A 26,350-nucleotide genomic window follows, 5' to 3' on the forward strand; every position below is an offset into this window, starting at 1 on the left:
GAGTCATGCTGTCCTCCCCAGGTTTAAATGAATCTTTAAGATGGTACAATCAAGTGGATATGCAAAATAGGCCATTAATGCAACATTAAGATTACAAATTTAAACACAAAATCAGGGACTGCAGAACTTTTAAAGTTTCTCATCATTTCTGTGCTGGCAACCTGGGACATGCTGAATATATAGTACAGTGTTAGGAAGACACGGACTCACATTATTGAAAAATGACTGATGTTTGTAAGGGAGACTCCAAGATTAGCTACCAGACTTCTGGAATGCTATAACCATACCTACGTAGATTGCCTCAACCTCAATAAGTAAGTTTTCCAATGCCTTTGAACTTTCCTTCCCCTGGTTTGTGCCGCTTTGCCTACGTTAAGAGCATGCCTTCCATCATGTAGCAGATAAATTCCTAGAAAAAGCTGTGCCATGAATAGATTCATTTTTGAAAATCAACTTTTATTTCTCTATCGATGCATGGGCTGTTTTATGTTTATTTCTGAAAGCCTTCCTCTTAGGTTTCTCTGACAAGCAGTTAATGATCTGTAAACACCAAAAGGCACTAGGGGGATCTCTGTTTTCCAGGAAAGAATATGTTTCTGATGTGAGGAATTACTATTTATTGCTTTTATCAGTTGTGAATTTTCTGGTATATGGATTACTTAAGGTAGGGTCTAGCTGTGTTTTGTATCCAGAGGTTTTGGAATAAAAGGGAAGCCTTAAAGATAACAAATGGTTTTAACTAGTCCTTGTTAATCTCTGGACTGGCAGAAAGGCAAGCCAAGTAATTGCCTGGGAAGGCAAAAAAAGCCAGTCCAAAGTGGTTCAAGGTGGGAGGTCCTGATATAATACATAATATGCTGCATCCCATCAGTGCCACTGGAAGAGGTATCCATGGTAACAGCAAGGGTCCTAGCGGAACAGAGTGGAAAAAGATCAGACACTAGCCTTACCAAAGCTGATCTGGTCTTCATAAAAGAGAGAAATTACTCTTCAGCAAGTGGGGGAGGCTAGGGTTCTCTTTTCTGTAGCAATCGGGATCCACATTTCTGTTTGGGAGATGATGGCACCCCAGAGGAGGTTAGAAAGAAGGAATGGTTCCTCTTAAGTATTTGTTAGCATTGCAAATATCTGTGCTGGGAAAACTCTACCTACCTTGTTAACAGTTCCCCACACCAGCTTAACCCTGTATGAGTCTTATCAATGCCCACAGCTTGCACTTGATCAACTACCTCTATAACCGATGCTGTGGATGAAGGCTGGGCAATCTGGCCTCGGGGCTGGAAAGCATTTCTCTCCTGCTTGGGAATTGGAACATTCCCACTACCACCCTGGTACATCACACTTCTGTTTATCTAATACCCATAGCATGTAAAAATAAATGGCAATGGCATTGTAGAATTAACAAAAGGAGGGAGGGAGGAAAGATCACAGCCATCTTACTTCTTTCTTTAAGGACTAAGGAGCCAGCGTTTCAGTCTGGTTATAAATGTTTACTATACCACTCTTTTCTAGAAAGATAAGCTCTCACTAACCCTCCTTGGTAGATATACTAAAAGGATGGGTCCAGCTCAAATTCCCCTCACGAATCACCTCCACTTACTCTCAGGAGGCGGCACCCTGCCATCCGGGTACTTGGGGCTGGCCACTCAACGAGTTTCCTACGTGGGGAAGGTTGAACCCCCGGTCTCCCTAATGCCTCCGTAAGAAATGAATGCAATTACATTGGTTGCCCAATGCCCAGTCCCAGCAGGTAAAATAGGGAAAGGGAACAGGGTAAGGAATAGGGAGTGGTACATGAGAAAAGTTCTTCTAGCTGAAGGGCGGGATTTTCCTGACCCATGGTTTGTCTTTTCCCTCTGTACCAATTTTAGAATACATTCCTCTTCCTGATAGCATTTATGTCCTCCTCATTTTGAGCCGTTCCTGGTGGCCGGGTTCATGTCTACCCAGCTAAGTTGGGACCTTTGAGCCATGAGGCTCCCTGAAGCCTCTGAAGAGCAGTAACACAGTACAGCTGCCTCATAATAAAAGGCATGGAAAAGGACCAAGAGGGAGGGAAGCGAGGGGTAATGTTATAGTAGGAGAGAGCTTTGGCTAATGTCCAAGAGCTCAAAGCTCTTGTTGTAATTTCTCATTCTGCCCCTTCTCATTTTAAAAGGACATTTCTCTTGCCCATAGCTTCCAACTATATGTATATGTATATAAATATATATGTATATACACACTTGAAATATAGTTGATTTACAGTGTTATGTTAGTTTCAGGTGTACAGCACAGTGATTCAGTTACATATATATATGTATATAATATTCTTTACATATATAATAGTCTTTTTCAGATTCTTTTCCCTTATAGGTTATTACAAAATACTGAGTATAGTTCCCTGTGCTATACAGTAGGACCTTGTTGGTTATATATTTTAAATATGGTAGTGTGTATATGTTAATCCCAAACTCCTAATTTATCCCTCCCCCCCTTTCCCTTTTGGTAACCATATGTTTTTCTATGTCTTTGGGTCTCTTTCTGTTTTGTAAATAAGTTCTTTTGTATTATTTCTTTAGATTCCACATATAAGTGATATAATATTTGTCTTTCTCTGTCTGGCTGACTTCACTTAGTATGGTATCTCTAGGTCCATCTATGTTGTTGCAAATGGCATTATTTCATTCTTTTTTATTGGCTAAGTAGTATTGCATTGTATGTCTGTACCACATCTTCCTTATTCATTCATCTGTAGATGGACATGTAGGTTGTTTCCATGTCTTGGCTATTGTAAATACCAGCCATATTTTAATACTTGAACTTCCCCATGTGAAGCCCACCTCTTCTGTATGTCTACCTAACTGTCCTCTAGACTGGGGAATTTTGAAGCTTGGGATTCCTGGAAGCCTCTGTAAAAACACTGAAAGCGCAGTCCTGGCCACCTGAGACCCTGCAGGTCAAATGGGGGAAAGTTAGAAGAAGGTCTATTAGGACAGCTTCTGTCACGTTGGCAGATTTCAAGCTCCTGAGCAATCTCTGCCTTCCGTCCTATTGTTTTCTTTCTCCTTATGAAAATTTTTGTGCCCCTTTCCAGGTTCTATTGCCTTTGTTCTTCCATGCTGACTAGCACCTAGGGATGTTCACCTAAATTCTTCCAGGTAGGGACATTTGAGGCAAGAGGTTCTCTGAAGCCTCTGTAAAAGCATTAATGCAGCAGCCCTGACCACCCAAGACCCAGCAAGTAAAAGAAGGAAAGAGAAAGGGAGGCAAGGGCAGTTAAAGGAAATTAGGAGAGAGCTTCTCTCTAAAGGGTAGGAGTTTCCAGCTCCTAGTCTAGTACTTCTGTCCCATTTTTCTCCTAAGAAATTCTTCTTAACAACAACCTAGGACATCCTGATTGGAAATCTCCACTGATAACCAACACTTGGACCTGGCCGCCTCCAGTCCTATAGGATGGGAAGTTTGAATCGTGCGGCTTGCTGAAGGGTCCCTAAAGACATTAACCCAACAGTCCTGGTCACCCAGGCCCCATCCTGTAGATGAGCAATGGAAAAGGAATGGTGTCATATGGATCATAGGGAAAAAAAACTAGGTCAAAATTGTAAACACTTCAAGGCTTCTGGGTATTATCCCCCTGCAGTCTCATTTCACTCTCACTTTTAATTTTCTTCTTTTTTTTTCATGGAAAGGCATTTTATTTTAAACATAGCAGTGTGTACCGCTTTTAGTTTTCTTGGACTTTTATTGACCCTAGTCTCCAGCCCGATACCATTACTTGAGCTTCCCTGCACTTGGGGCACCCTCAGTTCTCAGTGCCAGCTCAACCTCAGATTCCAGCCCCCGAAACAGTCATCTCCCATTGGTCCCTGTTGATCAGAGGAAGGTTTTTGCTTTCTCTCCCACCCCAACAGGAACACTCAGAGGAGGAGGCTACAACACAGCCATCAGCTGTGACCATCCTCAAGATACTTCTGCTCAGACTTCCCTCTGTCCCACAGGCCCAGCCTCTAGCCTCTTCCCTGCATCTTTCACATAGGATTAATTGAAAAAAAAAAGCAAATCCAAATCGTCAAAGCAGAAATCCTCTGATACATTGTATTGTCAAACGTTCTTCAAAGAGTGGTTCTTAGTCATTTGTGTTGCAATCACTTGGGGGTGCTCGTTTAAAAATGCATGTTAATGGAACCTATGGAATAAGCATCTTGGAGGGGGAGGTGTGAGAACCAATAATCTGTGTTTTAAAATAGCTCCCCAAATGATTTTCTCTGCAACCAGTGGTGGAAGACACTGGTCTAGTGTAATCATTCATCAGATTATTGAGTCCCCTACTGAACATCTCTGACAAGTGGCCATTTGCCTATTCCTGGCCTATAGCCCTTCAAAGATGAACAGCTCACTATCTATGGAGACAGCCCAATCTATTTTTGTATTCCTTTATTAGAATGTTCTTTTTACAATGAGCTAAAATCTCTATCCCTGTAATAGCCACTCTTTGATTTTGGTTCTATCCCTTAGGGCCCCACAGAAGAAGTACAATTCATCTTCAAAGTTTCTACCCTTCAAATATTTGAAGATAATCCTAATATATTCTACTCCTGCATATTTTCTTCAGGCTAAATAGTCTCAATTCTTGTGATGGGGGAAACAATCTTGTAAAAAATTGCAGACCAGTCCCCATAGGTCAGCTCTTTGGGCAATTCCAGATAGAAATGTTTTAAGACAAGACCAGTAGAGAACTATGAGAAGCCATGTTTTTCCTCTTGATGTCAACTCGAAAAATCTGGAGGTGTCCCTTACCTTTAACAACTTTCTATGGATCCATTTTGCATGAATTTATCCAAGCCTCCTTGAATTTATTTATATTTCTCCTCAATCATTGACCATGCTATTCTCAACCTTCTTGTTTGTACAATTGGCTGAAACCCCAGGCCAAGAAAATAAAGCAAAAGTGTTCTTCAGGATCTGACCAGTTTACTCCCTGGTACTTTCATATATAATAAACTTTAATTATTTGCTAATCACAATTACCCAAGTTGTGGGGCGTGTGCATGTGTGCACCTGCACGTGTGTGTGTGTGTGTGTGTGTGTGTGTGTGTGTGTGTGACTGGAGGAAAGGGACAAGATACAAATATTTTGAAATTAAACTTCAAAATTTTGTGTAAAGGGGCTTTAATATGATTATGTTCATGATTACTCTATTAATACTACCACATCAGGAAAGGGGCTGTTTATTTTAGATGAAATAATGTCTAATATCATGGGGTTGTTTTTAAAGATGAAAGGTTCTTACAGTTCAATTTGATATTATTTGCCAAAGCATAGATGGATTTTGCTTTTCAACACTGGTTCCTCAAACTCATTTAAAAGAAGTAAAGTATTCTTCAGAGAAAGCAAGGTGTTCTTTGGTATTCTTTTTAATGAACTCCATCTTCATGTGTGAGATGTGAATTATGAAACTAGAAATAAGACACTGCTCAGAGCACCCTGGCCTTAAGCGGTGATTTCCAATTTACCCTTGGCAGTCTGTTGATTTCTACTATGATACTATTGTTTCAAGGCAATAATTTTTTCTTGGAAACTGTTTTTTTTCCATCCTAAACTCCCACCCCACCCCAAACACATATACATACACTATTTTGTGCAAAGAAATCTTAGTGTGAACACTAGAGAGAACTAACAGTTCTTCAGTAAATAGTGGCCACAGTTTAACATGATATAAAGTCATGGTCTGTCTTGTTGTTTTGGCCACAAGTACATTCTTACATATCCTTTGAACTATTTTTGAATTCTATTTTCCCTCCAGATATTTTTTTTTTTTTTTTTTTTTTTTGCGGTACGTGGGCCTCCCACTGCTGTGGCCTCTCCCGCTGCGGAGCACAGGCTCCAGACATGCAGGCCCAGCGGCCATGGCCCATGGGCCCAGCCGCTTCGCGGCATGCGGGATCCTCCCGGACTGGGGCACGAACCCGCATCCCCTGCATTGGCAGGTGGACTCTCAACCACTGCGCCACCAGGGAAGCCCCCTCCAGATATTTTTAAGATACTCCCTTTTCCAGAAACCTTTCCTGGCTAAGTCACCTGACTCCTTTATTATCTGCATACTGAACTCAGGGGTTTGGATGGCATCTCCTATTCATTCCCAGAGTGTCTAGGACAGAGTTCTTTACCCAGTGAGTTGGGAAAATGAATGTTACTATATGATACCAGAAATCATCTGTAATCCAGACCACAGACTCATGGAAATCAAACTGAGAGTGAAATAAATCAGGCTGTGATCACATAAGAATTTTGATAAAAGTAGGAAGTAAGAATCAGTTCTGGGATGCAGGTTCCTCTAAGCATAGCACCTAATTACTCTCAGGAACATCTTCATTTAGGGCACCAGAGAGTGTACAGATAGGAGATCAGTTTTGGGGATAACACACAAACAAATACCTACAATCCGAACTGGAAAGAAATGCCATAGATCATCTCTATCCAAATCCCTCCCTTCAGACAGGTAACATTCTAAACCATTTACAACAGGAGGGGCGATGGGTTTCATTCTACCATCCATCACCTGCATTCTGGTGCAGTCTTGCTGGGGCATCAGAATTGTAGCCCAAGCACGGAAAGAGGAAGCATGCTCCTCCAAGATTTTGCTACAAGCTGAAATCACTAGCTAAAATATCCAGGGCCCTCTGTACATGTGTGTGGTGTGCGGTATAGACAGGAATTTAGGTCTTTTTCAACACATACATACACAGCATACCTCCCTCTCGACTTCAGTCATGTATCAAGATAAAACTTTGTGATATTAACTAAAGTTCTGTCCCCAATACCAGGTACCCAGTGATCTTCTTCCTATTGGGATGGGGGCATCAATGGCCTAAGAGAAGATTAGGAAGAAAATATCAATGGAACAGAAAATGCCCTCACCTTTTCTTTCAAAACAGACTTTCAAAAACTTACAGAAGAAAATAATAGAGCTGGCATATGATCCAGCAATTCCATTCCTAGGTATACACCAAAAAGAATTAAAAGCAGGGATTTGAACAGATGTTTGTACATCAGTGTTCATTGCAGCATTATTTACAATAGCCAAAAGGTGTAAACAACCCAAGTGTCCGTTAAAAGATGAATGGATGAGCAGCTGCATAGCACAGGGAGATCAGCTCAGTGCTTTATGACCACCTAGAGGGGTGGGATAGGGAGTGTGGGAGGGAGGCTCAAGAGGGAGGGAACATGGAGATATATGTATACGTATAGCTGATTCACTTTGTTATACAGCAGAAACTAACACAACATAGTAAAGCAATTATACTCCAATAAAGATGTTAAAAAAAAGATGAATGGATAAGCAAAATGTGGTATAGATAGAGAAATTCAGCCATAAAAATGAATGAAGTTCTGACACATGCTATAACATGGATGAACCCTGAAGACATTGTGCTAAGTGAAGACATTGTGCCAGATACAAAAAGACAAATATTGTATGATTCCATACAGACTCATAGAAATGGAAAGTAGAATAGTGGTTACTAGGGGCCGAGGGAGTGGAGGAATGGCAAATTGTAGGGGAATGGGAAGTTATTGACTAAAGGTTACAGAGTTTCTGTTTGAGGTGATGGAAATGTTTTGGAAATAGACAGTGGGGTTGGTTGCACAACATTGTAAATGTAATCAGTGCCACTGAATTGCATACTTAAAAATGGTTAAAATGGCAAATTTTATGTTATATATATTTTATTATAATTTTTAAACATTAATAATGTAATATACCAAAACTCATTGAACGGTACATTTTAAATGGGTGAATTGAATCTTAATTAAACTGTTTTAAAAAGTCATAGCAGATACAACACTACCTTGAAAGCCAAGTTTTAAATTAATAAGAACCAAGCTTTCTGATAAAAAAAGAAAGGTTTTTGAGTTTCCAAATTCTAATTCCCTTTAGAGGGAAATATGAAGTTTATGCCATACTCAATAAATTGGAAAGCAGATGGATAAAGAGCCAGACTAACTACCCTAGGAGGCCAGATAAGAGCTGAGGCAGAGAGGAGTACAAGAGAAGTCAGACTGGGCTATACAGCTCTGAGAAAGGTCTCTGTGCCCTGCCCCCCATCTCCCACCCCCCACCCCAGCTCTCCAGAAGGGGGAGGGAGGATGGGACTCCCAGGGCAGAAGTAACGAGGCCTTACTTCCCAGGGTGTAGCATAGGGATGATAAATTGAAGAGAGCAGCCCATGTCTAGCTTGGTGCTGGCGTCGTAGAATAGCAATGGTTACGTGAGATCTATGAGATCTCTAGGAGGAAGGCGCTGTCCTAGACTGGTGGAAGGAGAGAAGGAGACTATTCCAATAGCCCTATAACAGTGCAAGGGGGGAGAGAGACAGAGAGAGAGAGAGAGAGATGGCGAGCTGAAATAAGTGCAGGGTTAGTTGGTCTGCAGAGGTCTTGTGGCCTGGATGAGGGGATGATGCAGCAAATGTCAGTGTGGAGGGGAAAGACTACTTGACATCCAAACTGGGTGGTACAGCTCAATGGATGCCTGGAAATGATCCTGATGATCTGGGGTTAGATGGCTGCCCCTGATGCCATGATACATTTTCACATGGCTAACTCTTATCATGTAAAGTCCCTGGAACTTGGATATTATCCCAGGAAAGAGGGAGTGAAAAACCCTGAAATGACTAGGAAATCACTAAATTTGCCTGAATTTATCTGGGTGTATCTTTTCTGCCATGTGGCAAAAATGAGGTACCAGTAACAGGAATATAAAGAAAGTTATGTTTTTGCGAAATGGAGTTAGCCATCTGTGAAAATATACCTCTACCATAAAACCATCTTCTAAGAAGAGTGCAATAAGACACAGTAAAGGCATGAATCATTAGGGGCTTCTGGACTTCTAAAATTTTTTGATGATTAACCTTAAGACTTCTTATTTTCTTACTTGGAAAAATTCCCTAACCAGCCCTAGTGTACCTTTTCAGCCCTTGTTATTACAGTTTCCTTTGTTACTATAGTTTGCAGTTCACAGTTACTACAAGTATCCTTGAATCATTTAACAAATGTAGGACTTACAGATTTCATTAGTGGCCACTGAAAAGGAAGGCCAAAAATCTGAGTCCTTCCACTTTGCTCACAAATGTTATCTAATTCATCAGCAAATTCTGTGACTCTCTCCAAAATATATCCTAAACTTGACCACTTTACGCAATCTCCATCACTATAACCCTAGCATGTAATTCCAATCTTTAGTCACCCAGGTTGTCTTCCTGTCCCTTAAACATGCCAGGGTTGTTCCTGCCCCAGGACCTTTGCACTTCTTATTCCTTCTGTTTAGAATACTCTTCCACCATATTTTCACATGGCTAACTCGTTATTCAGGTCTTTAATTAAATATTACCTCCTTAAAGAGACTTTCCCTGAACCCCTCCTTCCCAAGCTCCCAGTTAAAACAGTCCTAAGTCATTCTCTATCATAATACATAGAGCACTTATTGGTGCCTGAAATTATTTTATGCATCTATTTGTTTACATGCTTACTGTTTCTCTCCTTCAAACAGAATGTGAGTTCCTTGAAGGTAGGGATTCGGTCATGTTTCCCCTACTGTATCCCAGTTGCCTAAATTGGTACTGTAGACACTGAATATTTCTTTATTCACTGGTTAAAAATGTAGAAGATTTTGAAGACTGGAATGAACCTGACCACAGGCATCTGCTACTGCCTTTTTGAAAAAAAAATTCACATCAAGATTTTGTTTTTGTGAGTTTCCTTCTCCTTTCAAAAGCAGAGTGCAAGCATTCTAGTGAATTGAATGCTGTTGTGAATTGAGTTTCAGTAAGTTGAAATTTTAGTTGATCCTTATGGTCAACAATTTAGGCTTCTCATAGTGATGAAAAGGAATTGTAAATAATCAACCTGCTCAGGCTTGCCAGGTGAACTCAAGGAAAGTCTAATTGAACAGATGAGTCCCTGTCCTCTAATTGCAAGGCTATTAGGTGATTTGACTTTGTCAGACAAAAAAAGAAAGTGAGGTCCTGAGATGAGTTCCTCTAGGGAAGAGAGTTTCAGAGTTCTCACAAAAATCTGGGAGTTCTGTGTGATGTTAATTATTCTGGTGTGGTCTGAGAAAGTTGGCAGCATCAAAAATAACAAAGACTTAACCCCCTTAGGCTTTCTGAGCTGTGAAATGCTCTCATAAGCAAGTAGGTTACCTGGGAAGACTAACGGAGACAGACTAATGAAATCCATATGGTTGGTTACTTTGGGCAGATGGTCTGCATGCCACCTTGGAAGCACCTGAAGTTTCTAGGTGGTCTTTAAGGGCAGCTTTAAATTGTGCATGGTGAAGTTGTCGAATCTGCAGACCACAAAGGAATGGCTAAAGATGGACTAAGAGATGAAGTCAGTAGTCATATATATATATATTTATTTATTTTTTGCAGTACACGGGCCTCTCACTGTTGTGGCCTCTCCCGTTGTGGAGCACAGGCTCCGGACGCGCAGGCTCAGCGGCCATGGCTCACGGGCCCAGCCGCTCCGCAGCATGTGGGATCTTCCCGGGCCAGGGCACGAACTTGTGTCCTCTGCATTGGCAGGCAGACTCTCAACCACTGCACCACCAGGGAAGCCCTAGTAGTCATATTTTATAATAGGGGTAGGAATGGGATCAGGAGGATGGGGGAAGGATATAAATGAGCTTTCTCTCTCCTCCCAAAGCCAGAAAAAATCCTCACCTCTCTTCCGTTGAGCAAGCAGAGATTATTTTCTTTTATTTTTGAGAAATAGCCCTCCCTTATGTCTTCACAGAGCCTTATTTGGACAGTCTCCATGCTTCAATGGCTCTATTGCTGGGCCCTTTTCTTAAAAGTCTCCTGGGATTTGTAGAACCCTTCATAGCGTTAAAGAGATTTTTCTGATAGTCTAACTAAACCCGTAAGGAAGGTAGAGCAGGGACTATTTCCCTTGATAGATGAGGAAACTGAGACCAAATGACCCTTACCCAAAGAAAAACAAGAAAGGCATCAGTGGATGTGGATTGCTGCATTTGTGGCATTCACTCTAGTTTTATGGACGCCTTCCTTTTCTTTGCCTTCTTATCTTGGGTCCTTTTGAGATTGTCAGGGCCTGGAAAAATGTCATTTAACAATGTGTATAGGTTTCCTTTTCTAATTGATCCATCAAGGGGAATAAAAACAAAGATCAACCAGGAGATGATACAGATGACTTAACATGCGCTGTCCTAGAGGCTTGATTCATGCATAGGACCCCATGTTTCTATGAACACTCACACCAGAAAGGCACTGAAATGAAATGGGAAGAGGACCCAATCTGGACTCAGAATTCTAGCTTGTCCCCACTGAGCTGAGCGACTTTCGACTTTCGGCAAGTCACAAGGTCATCTTGCCTCAGGTGTTTCCTCTCTGAAGGAGGTGTAATAATACCTGTTCTGGTTGCGTGGCAGGATTGTTGTGTGAATAGAGTATGGTAATGTATGTGAATATGTGTTGAAAATCTAGCCCACTAGACTGTGAGCTCCTAGGGGGTAGAGGCCATTTCTGTTTTATTCATCACTTAGCTGACCTTCCTGCTGGGGTTACAGAGGATCATTAACCCTACTCTTGTTCACCGAGAAGCATACCCAGAGACTGGCACATGCTGGGAAGTCGCTTCATAGAAATAAACACCGTCAGCTACCCCGGAGGGATGATCATCTAGTTCTCTGAGATGCCTATATTTTAAGTCAATCTGTTCCCCCAGATAACCTCCAAATATGGCGAAAAAACCTATCTAAGTATTTTCATATGATTTGGCAAAAGGCAGAAATTTAATTTCGTTTATGGAGATGGCTCTGCAGCGCTTAGCCTGGAGTTTGGCATATAGTAGGCGCCTAAAAAAAAGTTATTGAAAGAGTGATGAATAAGTAATAGAACCTAGGGCATTGTTATTAGCCTGTCTTTGTTGCCACATTTCCTCCATTCTCTCGGAGACAGATATTAGGTGTGTTGTGTGTATAGTTGTCAGGTCAACCTCTACTCCCTTGGTGAGTGTCCTTTCCACCCAGCTTGAGACTTGCCTGCAAGGAAGACCCAGGAAACCACAGATCCCTGACAGCTGAGGGATGGGAAAGGCTGACAGCTGTCTGAATGTACCATGTGGCCAGGCCTCAGCATCCTCACATTGTACCTGCTGCTCTACCTCCAGTCTTAACCTGGAGGTCTATGAGCCTTGCTGTGTTATATATTATATGACATAGGAAAATAAGTTTTGGGGGGGGATAAGGTGGCATCAAAAGGGCTATGTAAATAATTAAAAAACAATTTCTTTTTTAAAATTGTTAAGTAATACATACAATAAATGTCTCTGACCTACCATTCCTTGGTATCAACTCATCTCCTGTTGCTGCTGTTATGTGTTCCCTAGTGTGTAGTTGACTGTGTCCGCAAGCATTCGGTCACATCCTGTATGTCTTCAAACTAATTAAATGTGGTTGCAGTTGTCCGGGTACAGTGTCAAGCTCTCAAATTCTTCATGGTACTTGCTGAGAAAATTTTAAACAAAAGAATGTTTACATTTTGATGTGTTTCCTAAGGTGAGGAGATGGGTAGGGGTAAGGGAGGTCTGTTGTAGTAAAGCTTAAAGATTAATGGTTAGTTTTCTTAATCATGTCCAAATGTCACCATACCTAGCATAGGGGAATTTGTGGAGAGATTGTTCTTCTTTCCCCATAAAGTTCAAAAGCCCTATAATAAATAACCAATAAATGTTGAAATGTGGACTCTGATTGTAAATGTGTGTGTGTGTGTGTGTGTGTGTGTGAGAGAGAGAGAGAGAGAGAGAGAGAGAGATTCAGAATGTATAAGGAGAATCTACATACTCTTGGAGGGACTACTTCCCAAAAAAATAAATTTTTTTGAAATACAGGGCTCTTCTTTTTGATGCCTGCTTTTCAAAAACATTTAAAAGTTAAAGTGAGTGATGACAATGTAACAGTGTTGAGATAAAACATTCTTCATGAGTAATTCAACTGCGCTTCATGCGGCTTAGAATGTCTGCAACTCAGAAGACAGGGCAGTTCCCTTGGTGGTCTCCAGATAAAGTTCAGTTTTTCTGTCCTGCCTGGGGTGCTGGAGTAAGGCACGTCTCTCCCCATTCCATTCCATTTATATTTATTTTCTTAAAAGGGTTTAAATTAGCATTAACATTTCAGTTTAAAAAGCAACATCCTTTTATACCCTGACCTATCTTCAGTGGGGATATGGCCAAGTATCTGGAAAAGAATTCACTTCATTATAAAGCAGAAACTTAACACACCATTGTAAAGCAATTATACTCCAATAAAAACATTAAAAAAAGAGTCAAGCATCGTAGTGGTCTTCTAATATTTCTAGGGGTCTGAAGGCAGAGAGAATTTTGGAATTGCTTTTTCTCCCAGATCAACTTTTTAACCTGAATCTGCATCAGGTTAAAATTTCCAAACCTAGTGGAGAATGATCATTTCGGTGTAGCTTTCCAAATCATAGTGGCATTTCTCTGAGCAATGACAGTGAAGCTGTCGACTTGTTTTTTAGCATGGGTGCCTCCACCTTTGGTTGGGACATTTAGTTTTGGAGCTACTGTCTAAGGAAATCAGTTTTCAAGTCAAGAGGGTTGATGGTAATATTTCAGATGTCTCTTCCAGCTGCATGCATTTTGTTTGGTCCCTCCCTGCCTTTCCTGATGGAACAGGTCCCTCTGTGCCAGTGACTTTATGTGATTGTAAGGTAGCAGCCGAGGATAGTTCAGAAAATGAGAGAAAAGAATCATTTAAAGATGTCATCATTTTAATGGCAGCCTTACCCAGGACAAGTAAAAAACGTCTGCAGGGCAATTAGAAAGGAATTTTCTTTTACTTATTTTTCTCTAGAGGGCTGGCCCTGGGGCTGTTTTATGGTGTTACTGCTTGGTCCCTGTGGTTTTAAAATGGAGTGAGAATGGGAAGAAATGAGCTCATGTTATGTTTGTAAATGTTGCATGTGATCTTGTTTTATCCTCTAAAGTTCGGAAGGCATGCCATCAGGGGTCCTTGATTTTTTTTTTTTTTTTGGCATGTGGAGGAGTTACTGCTCTTAAAATAGCCTTGAGATCTTGGAGGACTGAGAGGAAAGTGACATGCTGTGGCAGTTAAGTCCCTGAATAGGAGATGATGTGTTCTTGCTGGCTGCCTTCTCTGATTTATGGGGTTCAAGGAGGGGTAAAGTAGAGGATTTTGAGAGGACAGATGGCTTGGAAACCAATTGGTTGGGCCTTTCTGTGTTATATGAATACCAAGCATTCCCTTTGTTGGGTTTACAGAACATTTTTCAGTACAAGCAGGCTAGGAGCTGCTTGTCCTATACTGCTCAGTTCCACTCTTAGATCATCAACTTTTTTGTGCTGTCCTAAAGAACTTCTCCACAGTCCTTACTGCTGTCACTAGCAACCAATTGAGGAAAAAGAAAACTGGCGTGCGGGAATTAGAAAATGATTTGCACTTCTTTATACCTAGAAATATCTGGCTCCTTTTCTAATCAGATTTTCAGAACAGTTCCATTTCCATACGAATTACTCATTGGCTGTAAAGGTCACTAGGAATTGCTGAGCATGGGAAACCACAAACCAATTAGAATGTGGCAATAGCTTTGCTCAGAATTGAATGTTGATTCAAATTGGCTCTGGTAATAAGATGCTCTTTAATGAAACCATCATTGAATGGATTAATAGATGCTTTCTTAGTTTTTGAGAATGATACAATATGTGTCGGGGATGTGGTCTGGGCATGGGGACCATGACTACTTGGTCACAATTTCAAGCCTTTGTGTTAGTAAATCTTCCCAGAGAGCCTCCTTTGCCTGCAATATGGATGAATGGCCTTTGAAAGCTTAATGGGAATTGATGCCACCTATCGATGACCATTTAAAGCACACCTTCCTAATTTCTTATCATCGCTGAAGGAAATATGCTTTCCAGTGGAACAAGTATCCCTAATTGGAGGGTCCAAGTCTGGTGTCTTGATAGCTTAAGTAGTCAATTACTTCTTCTAGCAACTTGATGCCTATTGGGTTGGTGAACATAAGCTCTGCTGAAGGTTGATACTAAACCAGATTTCCGTGGAGCTGATTATGTGCTGAATACTCAGCAGATGGAAATCCCTGGCTTGCTGCCCTGAAATGTGTGAGTGATTTCATGAGGGCGGGGGATTATTCCCAGATAAGCTTCTGGAACTGCCAACGTAGTGAGGGTCAAGGTCAGGTTAGTTCCAGAGGATCTTCATATCATTTTGATGCTTCTAGTACTAGGCCCCTGTCCCTGGTTGGAGATTATGAACTGCTCGATAAATAGTGGTAGAGGTGAGATAGGGATATCCTGAGCCAATGAGATTTCTGGAAAGGGTCTCAGAATTAACCCTTTCTCCTTCAGGGAATGAAAACAGTTTTTAGTGAATTGCTATAATTTCAAGAAACACACTCCTCCTGCTTTCCCATGAAACAACTGGACAAATCCCATGATGATACATGTAGAAATATATTTCTTACTGATTTCTTAAAGCAAGCTGGTTTAGAACCAACATTTGTTTACTGTGGATCTTTGAGGAAAAGTCAGTAATTATACCTGCCATCCGATAATTTGATTATTGGTTGGAGAGAATGACTAAACTTTTCTTCTCTACCTACTACACAAGTGGCTTCTGGATCACTGCTACAACCAGTTACATGGTTTACAGTAGCAGGCAGTGGTATGGATAGAATGGGTCCATTTTCTCACTGAAACCACCATATTTTCCTGGTTGGGGCAACTGAAAAATCATGTGAGTTCTTAAACACTCCATTGGTAGCCTTTCTTATAGACCAGTTGCTACAGAACAAAAATATTGGTATTTTATATAAAAGTGGTTTTGTTCATCATATTATCCTTCTATAATATTCTCCTTTGATCTCCTTTCTTCTTTCTCCTTGACAGTACTTACACTCTACTAACTTTTGCTAGTGAACAACTTGCTGTTTCCTCACCAAGATTTGGCCTTTGTGCGGGTAGTGAGGGGGAAATAAATCTACTCAAGAAGTTAAAACAATTATCAGCTTCCCAGAAAATTGAATTATCAGCATGTACATGGATACTTGAAACAACTGTAATACATTTCAATAGAAAACCAATGTCTAAAATAGAATATGTAATTTTATAGTTCATCACTCCTCAGATTCTCAGAGTCAATTACCTAACTTCTGTGAACTGCTGAGACATAAAATCACTGCTTTTGTAAAAGCTAAAAAGGAGAATAGATATTACTTAGTTCAATCCCCTCATTATTCAAGTAAGGGAACCAAGGCCGACAGAAGTTAAATGACTTGCCCAAGGACAAACGATCACTTTGTGGTAGGCTTGGGATTCAAACCTGTGAGTTCAAACTCAGTGCTCTTGACATGCCCCCTGTGATGTCGCACACGAGTCTTAGTTCTAAAGGACAATGAATTAGGTCACCAAGCAAGTAGCTCTGTATTTAAGATGCTCTGCTTTGATAACATTCCCACCGTTTCCCGATCCTCCCTTAAAACACTGTGAATCTGCCTTTGTGAGCAGATGATAAAATAAAATCCATCAGGCCCAATTAACTGTAAAGCACTTACTCTGAAAAATTCTTTTGTTGAGCCGGAGTCCAGGGTCCCATATGCAATTTCAGTCTGCTTAGCTAAGTCTTCAGCACTCTCTATGGGAGAAACCATCCTCTCCACAGTCAGGAAAGCAGCGAGATTGGCCGTATAGGAAGAAATTATGATCAGGGTGAAGAACCACCAAACCCCTCCAACAATGCGCCCGGAGAGTGATCTACAAAACAAAGACCAATCCAGACCCAGAGGGGCCGGATTTCAGTTTAAGAAATGCTTATCTTTACTCTTGGAAAGAGGAATGGTTTCAGTGTAGCTGATGAAAGAGGGAAGTAAATGATGTCAGGGAATTAACACATCAAACAAAAGTGACACGTTGACAGTATCACCACATGTCATGATGGCATGTGATGATGGTACATGCATAATGCTCTTCAGGCCTATATGGGTTTCAAAGCAGTATTATTTATTTAATCATGGGAAAAAATACCTTCTTTTTGCCAGTTCCTGCTTAGGTGTAATAATTGTACTTACCTGATTCTCCTCCTGTGAGCTTTTCTGGGCACACCTGTGGAAGACTGCTCTATTTCCTTTAAGGCAAGTGGTTCCCAGCCTTGCCTGTACCTTAGAATCGCCTGGGATCTTTAAAAAAACTCATGCTCAGACCCAGCCAAGACCAAAGAAATCAGAACCTGAGAGGTGGGACCCAGACGTATGTATTTTTAAAATCTCTCCAGGCAATTACAATGTGCAGTCAAGGTTGAATAACACTGATGTAACGTGATGTCATGGGAGAAACACAGAGTCGAAAACCTTTACATATTTGAAGAGAAATGATTAGGTGCTAGCTAGTAAACAAGCACTATGCGCTATGAGTTTAACAAATTTAATATAGACATTGCCATTCTGTGGAGCTGATTACCCATAAGGCAAGGGGCCATAAGATAATATTTATTATTGTCTTCATATAAATGGCTAGTGGGGCTCAGGAGTTTAGATCCAGAGATTGAAACTCTTCCCTTTTACAAATTGAGATGTAGCACATAGGACAGGCCTCAAGTGAAGTAGGAAACTACCTGATTAATAGGATTTGAGAAGCACTAAAAGGTTTGTCTGTACCCTCCCCCACCAAAATAATCAAAACAAAGAAAACCATCCTCACTGGCCTGCCCTAGAAATTCTTACTATTGGAATTATCCTCTGAGCTTTCTTCAGGAGGCTTGGTTAAAATGTAACATTTTACTTCAACAGCATCTATTATCATATTATCCTGGATTAGTCTATGCAATTAGTGGAGAATGGGACAGAAGATGGGTAAGTTTTAATCAGGGAAAATTTTGTTCTTAAATGTAACTGTGCATGGGCATTACTTGGGGTGTTTGTTAAAATACTGCTTCAGAATATGAGTGCTCAAAAATCTGGACTTCTCAAGCATCACTGGTGATTGCAGTTGTCTGCGGCCCAAACTGAGAAATATTGTTCTTCTTCTACATCAGTGATTCTCAACTCTGCCTGCACATCAGTATCATTGGGGGAGCTCAAGACAAGACAAAACAAAACACAATGACCAAAAAACTGCCTAGGCTCCACCCCAGGCCAATTAAATCAGAATCTCTGAGGGTTGGGCCTAGGCAGCAGCATTTTTATAAAACTCCGGGGCAGCCAAGATTGGGAGTCATGGTCCTACATCATGCATGCTACTCAGGGAGAGGGTCTGTGCGCAGTTAGGGGGCAGTGTGAGGGCACTGAATGCTCAATGGGTAAGGGCTTGTAGTGAGGAAACTTCATGTCCTTCACAATGCTGCTGAAGGCTGGCTCTGTTTGCAGAAATGAAATCTGGTCACTAGGTTTTATAAAACATTGCCACATTATCCCGAGGATAGTTCTGCTCTGTGGTGGAGCTCCATCCTGGTTAGGCTGTGTTCTCTCATGCCCAGAAAAGCTCACAGGAAAAGAACCCACTCTGTCATAGAGTCAAGAATAGGCATAGGAGCCTGGCACATCTCAGGCTCTGTGGGAAGAGGGCAGCTCTGGGCTGAAAGCTGGCAAGTCAAGCTCTTCTCTGTCTGTACTCGCATTTTACCACTCTGAAGCAAATTTAAATTCCTGTGTCCCAAGATAACCTTTTTTTTAGCCTCTGGAAAATTCAGTTGTTTTAGATTTTACACCCTGATCAAATAATTTTGGCAGGTGTTTTGATAAATAGTATTCTTTATTGATTAACTGTAACAAAACTATTTGGTTTTTTAAAGCCTGTAATTCCTATTGGTCCCTGGATGCTTCACATAACCCTTATTTATTTATTTCTGAACATAATCACTTTTAGCTTTTGGGATGTGCAGATCTGCTTTGCAACAGATTTTCTAACTGATAGTTATACTCTCTCAGGATTTCACCTGGGAACATTTCCCTTTTAATCAGAAGATGTAAAAACATCTGGAGTCAGAAAGAATGTCACATCTGAATGCTAAAAGTGTACAGAATATTTCAAATATGAATTTGAAACTTTCATAGTCTTTCTTCATTGTTAACATATACATTTTATTTATTCTGGGTTGATCTGACTCTGGAAATAATTTTACTGTATAAAAGATGAATGCTCAAAGTAGCATTCATAGTAATAGGGTAATAAAAATGATAATAATAGCTAACATTTAAGGAGCACTTACTATGTGCCAGACTCTGTTATAATTGTTTACGTGTGTCAACTCCTTTAATCCTCCATCCCTTTACAGATAAGAAAATGGAGCATTCTACAGGTAAAGAAATTGAGGCACAGAGAGGAGAAATAGGAAATAAATCATCTAGACTTATGCAATCGGAAAGACATGCCCACATTTCTGTAGTATAAAATACTCATATTTTGTATAAGAAAACCCAAAATGGTGTGTAAATTATAGAAGGAGCAATTTTCCTACAAACACTGAGAAATATAGCTGCAGGAAAACCAAACATGTTTGGATAATTATTGTTTATTATCTGTTGTTCATTTGGAATGGAACTGTGAATGTCATCCTTATTTGGGATGATGGGGTTTTACTGAGACCAAGGGGAAAACTGATTTTGGAGTATTTCCAGAATCATGGTTTGGTATGGAAAAGGGTGTATTCTGCTGCTGTGAATACTAATGGTAGTTTATGTATTATCTGCTTGAAATGTGGAGAACAACACAGTAATTTATGGAAATTACATTTGTGCCATTCTATTGCAGCTAATGGACTGTGGCTGTGTCTGTGTGATCTAAAATCAAGCCTGCACATCATAATCTGGTTATTTTGGCCACCTTAATGGCTGACTCAGATAATCATGTGGTTGATCTGTATGACTCAGCTCAAATTGGCTGTTGACATGACTGAAAATAAACCTAAAAGCAAAATGGTCTTTTTTGTGGCCTCTTGTCTACATGGCTGTTGATTTTGGCAATTATGTGGTTAATACTGTGATAGACCTATGATCGTGGAGAATTTTGGTGAATATCCACATAGAAATGGTAAAATAGTATCCACGAGCATCAGCATAGATGGAAAAAGGAGCTTCCTTGGAATCAGCGTTGAATGCACAAGCTTGCATTCAGCATTCTCCCTTCAAGACAGTAGTAGCTTTTGTGCCAGTTCAAGTAAGAATTTAACCTCTGTAAAATCTAAAAAAGCCAGACTTGGGCTTCCCTGGTGGCTCAGTGGTTGAGAGTCCGCCTGCCGATGCAGGGGACACGGGTTCGTGCCCCGGTCTGGGAAAATCCCACATGCCGCAGAGCGGCTGGGCCCATGAGCCATGGCCGCTGAGCCTGCGCGTCCGGAGCCTGTGCTCCGCAACGGGAGAGGCCACAGCAGTGAGGGGCCCGTGTACCGCAAAAAAAAAAAAAAAAGCCAGACTTATAGAAAAACAGAAGAGAATATAGGTTTTCAGGGGATGGGAGGTGAGCAAAATAGGGGATGTTGGTCAAAGTGTACAAACTTCTAGTTATTAAGTGAGTAAGTTTTGGGGATCTGATGTTTTTTAAAGGAACGGATTTTTAAAAAATATAAATAAAATTTTCTGTTCATCCAAAAAAAAAAAAAAAAAGAGAGACAGTGGTAGCTTTGACAAGAGTCTTGGTGGAATTTCTACCACTTTCTTCCCTTGTATGTCATGGGTGCCTAAATCCTTTCACTGAGAAAATGTGCAGTGGAACTCACAGGGAAGAAGCTCTATAAGAATTTTCACATTTCCCTTTTCTCATTAGTGAAACTATAGCCTTTTAAATCCACATTTCACATGGAGGCTATATAAAAAGTGACTGATGGGTCAGCCCCATCACATTTTTAAAAGGATCTATTAAAACAAGACAAGACTTTATAGTTGAGTTAGAAAGACCTGTCATTTCCCAGTATCTTTTCTTCCATTAATGCAGCTTCAAAATGTTTAACATTCATTTCAAGTAGTTTTGTTGCACAAGACAGATTTTGAAGTTAGCATAATGAAATGACCATAAAATGCTGCCATTTAGTATTTATAAAAAATGCATTAAAGGAACATATCATACCTTTTGAAGAAATGTAAGAGGAGGCATGAAGTTAATGAAAGTAAATTAGCAACAAGAGAAAAACAGACATAACATTGCAAAACAATACACAATGCTCATGTTATCTGTGATCATACGAAACTAGAGTTTCCAAGTTAATAATAAAATGTATTTTATGGCCTATGAAATGATAATAAAAGTGAGCTATGTGCTGTAACCTTCATCCTGTAAGTAAATTTTGAAATCGGCACTTTACTAGCTTCACAAGATGAAGACCTGGAACTGCAAACTGCCTCTCTCCTTTGCACAAACTCTTTATCATTCCTTTTCTCCCTCTTCTTTCTTCCACAGTAGGCATCATTTCTACACTGCATTCAATGCTGTGTCTATGACAGATTTTTTTAAAATGTGCAGGGTCAATCTTTGGTTCTTATAGTCTTCTCTGATGGGAATAACTAACCATTTCCCAAAGACTGAAAACTACAGCTTTCAGCCAGAAAAGTCATGAAATAGTTGTAATAAAAATCCTGCTACTACAATTAATTTATTACCACACCACTACTGCTTTGAAGTGAATTTGCAGTTGCAGTAGGATGAAGACACTGGTCATACATCAGTAAAGGAAAGGCTATTGTTGCTTTAAACGGAGCCCCAAACTCTCCTATTGTCTTTGATCCCATTCATTTTTTATCCTTCGTATATTTTATTATTCTGCACATACTTTCCATTTAAAAAAGGAGGATCTATGTGTCAGCTAACCTGGACAGATCCCCTGCCTGCTTCTCCAAAGTGATTGCTATCTGGAAAACTTAACAGGAGACTAATGCCCATGGAATAATCTATACACAGTAACCAGGTTCAGGTTAGTGTGTTCTTTCCATTTTCTCTGCTGCAATTCCCTGGAACCTTGTCTCTTCAACTTGGCTAGCCCTCAGATGTCCCTGCAGCTTTAGAGAAAGTCAGCAGGGGGAGCATTTGTCTGGAAGGACTTGGACTCTGGCCTGCTTAGCAGTTCTGTCAACGTTTTACAAACGAAATAAATTTCAGATTAAAAAAAAATTCCAACCACCTGTCAATATCAGCAAGACATTGTGGAATAATACAATCAAAATGTTTGCAAGTGGTGTAATCCTTAAGGAAAGCACTTTATGGGTTCAGGAAGGAATGTTGTTGGTTATTTCTCATCAGAAATCGGCTATTTGGCACTGACAAAAATTTTAACTATATTCCTAAGGAGTATTAGGAACTAAAATGCAAGTGCAATGTGAACGATTAGTATTTGTGAAGCCACGATGGTTAGCAGCAGCCAGTTTAAAAATGATAATAGGTAACGTGTATTGAGAACTTACTATATGTCAGGCACTGTGCTTTACATTTTAGAGATGAGGAACTGAGCCTTAGCAAGATTTAGTACCTCGCCCCACGTTACACAACAGCTAAGCGGATTGTGAATCTAGTGAGATGAACTTCAGGACCCGCATACCTAATCACTATGTTCCCTCCATCTGGCTACACCCACTGGCTATCTCCCCATCCCCCAATCAGGGGGAAGAGGGTTGAATGCAATCTCCTCATACTTTCTTCTCCTGACTCCCCGCAACAAATTAGTTCGTGTATGAATATAACCTCAGCTTATTACATTGATTACTCAGTCTCCACCTGAATTGGTCACCCTGAACAATTGGGGTAGTTGAAAATATCAAACCTAATATTGACATAGACTCTTTAGGCTTCTAGGTTACTGTTCATAGCTTTATTTGATGACAATGGAATCATGCTCAGTTTTCCTCATGATGTCTTGTTGCTGATTTCCCAGTCTTTAACTTTGAGTGAACACATGTTCAGCAGCATTCTTAAATGCTCACTGCCTATTTTCTTAAACAGCCAGGGCAAAGGTACTGTTTCATCAGAGGTTGGGAGACTGGAAAACATCTCTTGGGCATGAGCATGAGGAAAAGAATGGAACAAACAGTGCACCTTTAGGTTGGTAGTGGGTGGCTGTGTGTGGTAGTGGAAATAATTGTACTGTTGGCTCTTAGAGCCTCCATGCCCTCGGGTTCCATGACATTATCTCTCCAGGTACTATTCCTTTCTCTATGATATGAGAAAAGCAGTATGAAGTGAAAAGAGCACAGGTTCTGGAATTGGAGTTGGGTATGAATACTGGCTTTGTCATTAGCTGTGTGACTGGGCAAATTACTTCACCTGAGCATCACCTTCACCTAGAAAATAAGTACGATGCCCACCTTGTGATAGTGTTTTGAGGATTAGAATTCATATGATAATACAGGTAAAGTGCCCAGATGCAGTGGGAACTCAGAGAAAATTGTTGTTCCTGGGCCCTCAGTAAATGGATGCAGCTGTATTAATTTATCTCTGACATCTCCTCCTGCTATGATATTTGATAATGCTACTTTAAAGTGTGGTCTCTTATAATGCCTTGAATTGCTCCAATTTTGAGAAAAGTCAGAGTGTACAATGCACGCTCACATTCTGGGCTTTCTGGAGAGTTTGCATTCCAAGGGTGGCCATTGAAAAGAAATGGGGCTGTGTGCCCCATTGCTGGGTTGAGTTGTGACTAGCATTTAGAAAAAAAAAAAGAAACAGAATAGATAATATCAGAGTGCACGGCACACTGTAAGGGTAATTTCTGGTGAAACTTTTGTTACGTACATATATGTGTACTGAGCTGTGATGGAAAATTTATCTCTGACCGAGGGTTGTGCTCAAAACATTTGAAAGCCATCACTCTCTAGGACAGTGTCTAGTGCAGAATAATAAAATCTGTACCTTGAAAAAAGCACTTGATATATTTCAGCACCACAGAAGAGCCACAGCTTAAATTCTGCTACAAAAATTGAAAATAAAGAATCTTTTCAGCTTGTCATTTTCAGGCCATCATTTTTAAATTATTACTTAATGAGGTAATATGCATAGATACTTCTAAAAACAAATGGCCTTTTAAGAGTTCTGTTTGAGTATGCACAGTAGTATGTAGCACTCCAGTGGGGATATCACAAATTTAGTTTTGAAAATGCATTTACAGAAACCAATAAAATCTCCAGCCTTAATAAGTCTTTAGCATTGTCTCAACACAGATTACCAGCCATGTTAAAATCATTCAATTATAGGATCATTCAGAAACCCTCATCTCTTGAAGTGAACATTTAAAAAAATCAGAAAAGAAAGAAACTAGCACAATTAACTCCTAGATGATATCACAAAACGACACACATTGCAAGCACAAAAGGAATAGGGAGTGAAATAATTTGGAGAATCTGACCAAGCAGATTGAGGGTGGCAAAAAAGAATGACAGATAAATGAGGCTTACCCCACACGTGTTATGGGGTAAAAGCTGCTGAAGATGGTTACCAGGGATTTATACTGCAAAACTTCATTTTAAATGTTTTGTGCTCCAAGTGGATAACCTCAAATGAAGTATGCTATAAAAACATGGTAGGTGACCTTCTGAGTCCTTCTAGTCTAAATGAAAATCCCTATATATTTGTATAATTGACTCTGGTCAGTATTTGGATTAATGTTCAATTTTACCAAAGCTACAACTTTTTATTTCATTTTTTTCTGATTATAAAGATGTTACATTTGCTTACAGTATTTTATAATTATGAATTTGCCACCATTTTTGTTTAGGTGAGCCGACACTTTAAGTGGGTAAGGTCTAGGATATTCACATTCAATATCTTCAATAGCTTCACTGAGGTAAAATATGCATACCATACAATTCACCAATGCAAGTGTACAATTAATGATTTTAGTAAATTTAGAGTTGTGTAACCATTGCCACAACCCAGGTTTGGAAAATTTCCAACACTCTGAAAAGTTGCCTTGTGCCCTTTTGTGGTTAATCCTGATAGGAATGGGACTAGGGTGAGGCAAGTGAGGCATTTGCCCCCACACAAAATTTAAGGGGGTGCCAAAATCTCATTAATCAAAATAAAGAGAATTTTAGTATAATTTTAAAAAAAAATCAAAATTAATTCAAAACAATCCATGATTAACAAAATAGCAAATTTTAAAATAAAGACTGGATCTGACCCCTGTACTTGCTCTACTCAGCTTCACTTGCCTCACCCTAATCCTGATCCTGATCAGCCCCTCTCTGCTCCCTCCAAGGCCCCAGAGACCAACAACGTGCTTTCTGTCTCTATTGATTTGCCTATTCTGGACAAATGGAATAATACAATATGGGATAGTCAATAAATGGAATTCAAGTAATGGAATCATATGGTAAGTGGCCTTTTGCATCTGGCTTCTTTCATTTAGCATCATGTTTTCAAAGTTAATTTAGTGGCGTGTATCAGTTGTCCTTTTTTTAGTTGCTCAATAGTTTTCTGTTCCAAATGTGGTACGGATATGCCACATTTTGTTTATCCATTCATCTGTTGATGGACATTTGGGTTGTTTCCACTTTTGGCTATAATAAATAAAGCTCCTATGAACATTTGTGTATAAGTCTTTGTGTGGATATATGTTTTCTTTTCTTGTAGGTAAGTAAGAGTGGAATTACTGTGTCATATTTTAAGTGTATGTCTAATTATAAGAGACTGCCAAACCATTTTCCAATTTGGGTGTAGTATTTTGCATTCATGCTACTAATGGATGAGAGCTATAGTCATTCCACATCCTTGTCACCACTTGGCATTATCTGTCTTTTTGATTATAGCCATTCTAGAGGATGTGTAGAGCTGTCTCACTATGATTTTAATGTGCATTTCCCTAATGACTAATGATGTTGAGCATCTTTTCATGTGATTATTAACCATTTGTCTACCTTCTTTGGGGAAATATCTATTCAAATCTTTCATCCATTTTTAGAATTGGGTTGTTTATCTTCTTTTTATTAAGTTGCAAGAGATCTTTATATATTCTGCAGACAAGTCCTTTATCACATGTATGATTTCCTAATATTTTCTCCCACTGTGGCTTGTCTTTTCATTTTCTTAATGATGTCTTTTGAAATGCAAAATTTTTGAATTTTGGTTAAGTCCAGTTTATCAATTTTTACAGTGGATTGTGCTTTTTGCGTTCTGGAAACTCTTTGTCCAATCCAAGGTCACACAGACTTCCTCCCATATTTTCTTCTAGAAGTTTTATTGTTTTAGTGATAAAACTTGGGCAAGGTACTACAGTGAAATAGTTCTAGGCAGTCAGAGAGCAAAATGAAAAATGGAGGGGAAAGGGGAAGGTAGGAGGGTTTTAAAGAAAAGTTCTGTCTTTTAAATATTTTCTAGATCCAGT

At 39.9% G+C, this 26,350-nt stretch overlaps 1 protein-coding gene across 1 annotated transcript in view; it reads right to left on the bottom strand.

The window, feature by feature from the left end:
* GRIA3 (glutamate ionotropic receptor AMPA type subunit 3) overlaps positions 1–26,350 on the bottom strand; it is a 282,812-nt gene that overhangs the window by 35,932 nt on the left and 220,530 nt on the right. The window contains exon 12 of the mRNA XM_060087942.1: positions 16,611–16,809. Coding sequence (XP_059943925.1) covers positions 16,611–16,809 — 199 coding nt within the window. The remainder of the gene's footprint in view (positions 1–16,610; positions 16,810–26,350) is intronic.

This window comes from Mesoplodon densirostris, chromosome X (genome assembly GCF_025265405.1).
Source record: "Mesoplodon densirostris isolate mMesDen1 chromosome X, mMesDen1 primary haplotype, whole genome shotgun sequence".
NCBI classification, from domain to species: Eukaryota; Metazoa; Chordata; class Mammalia; order Artiodactyla; family Ziphiidae; genus Mesoplodon; species Mesoplodon densirostris.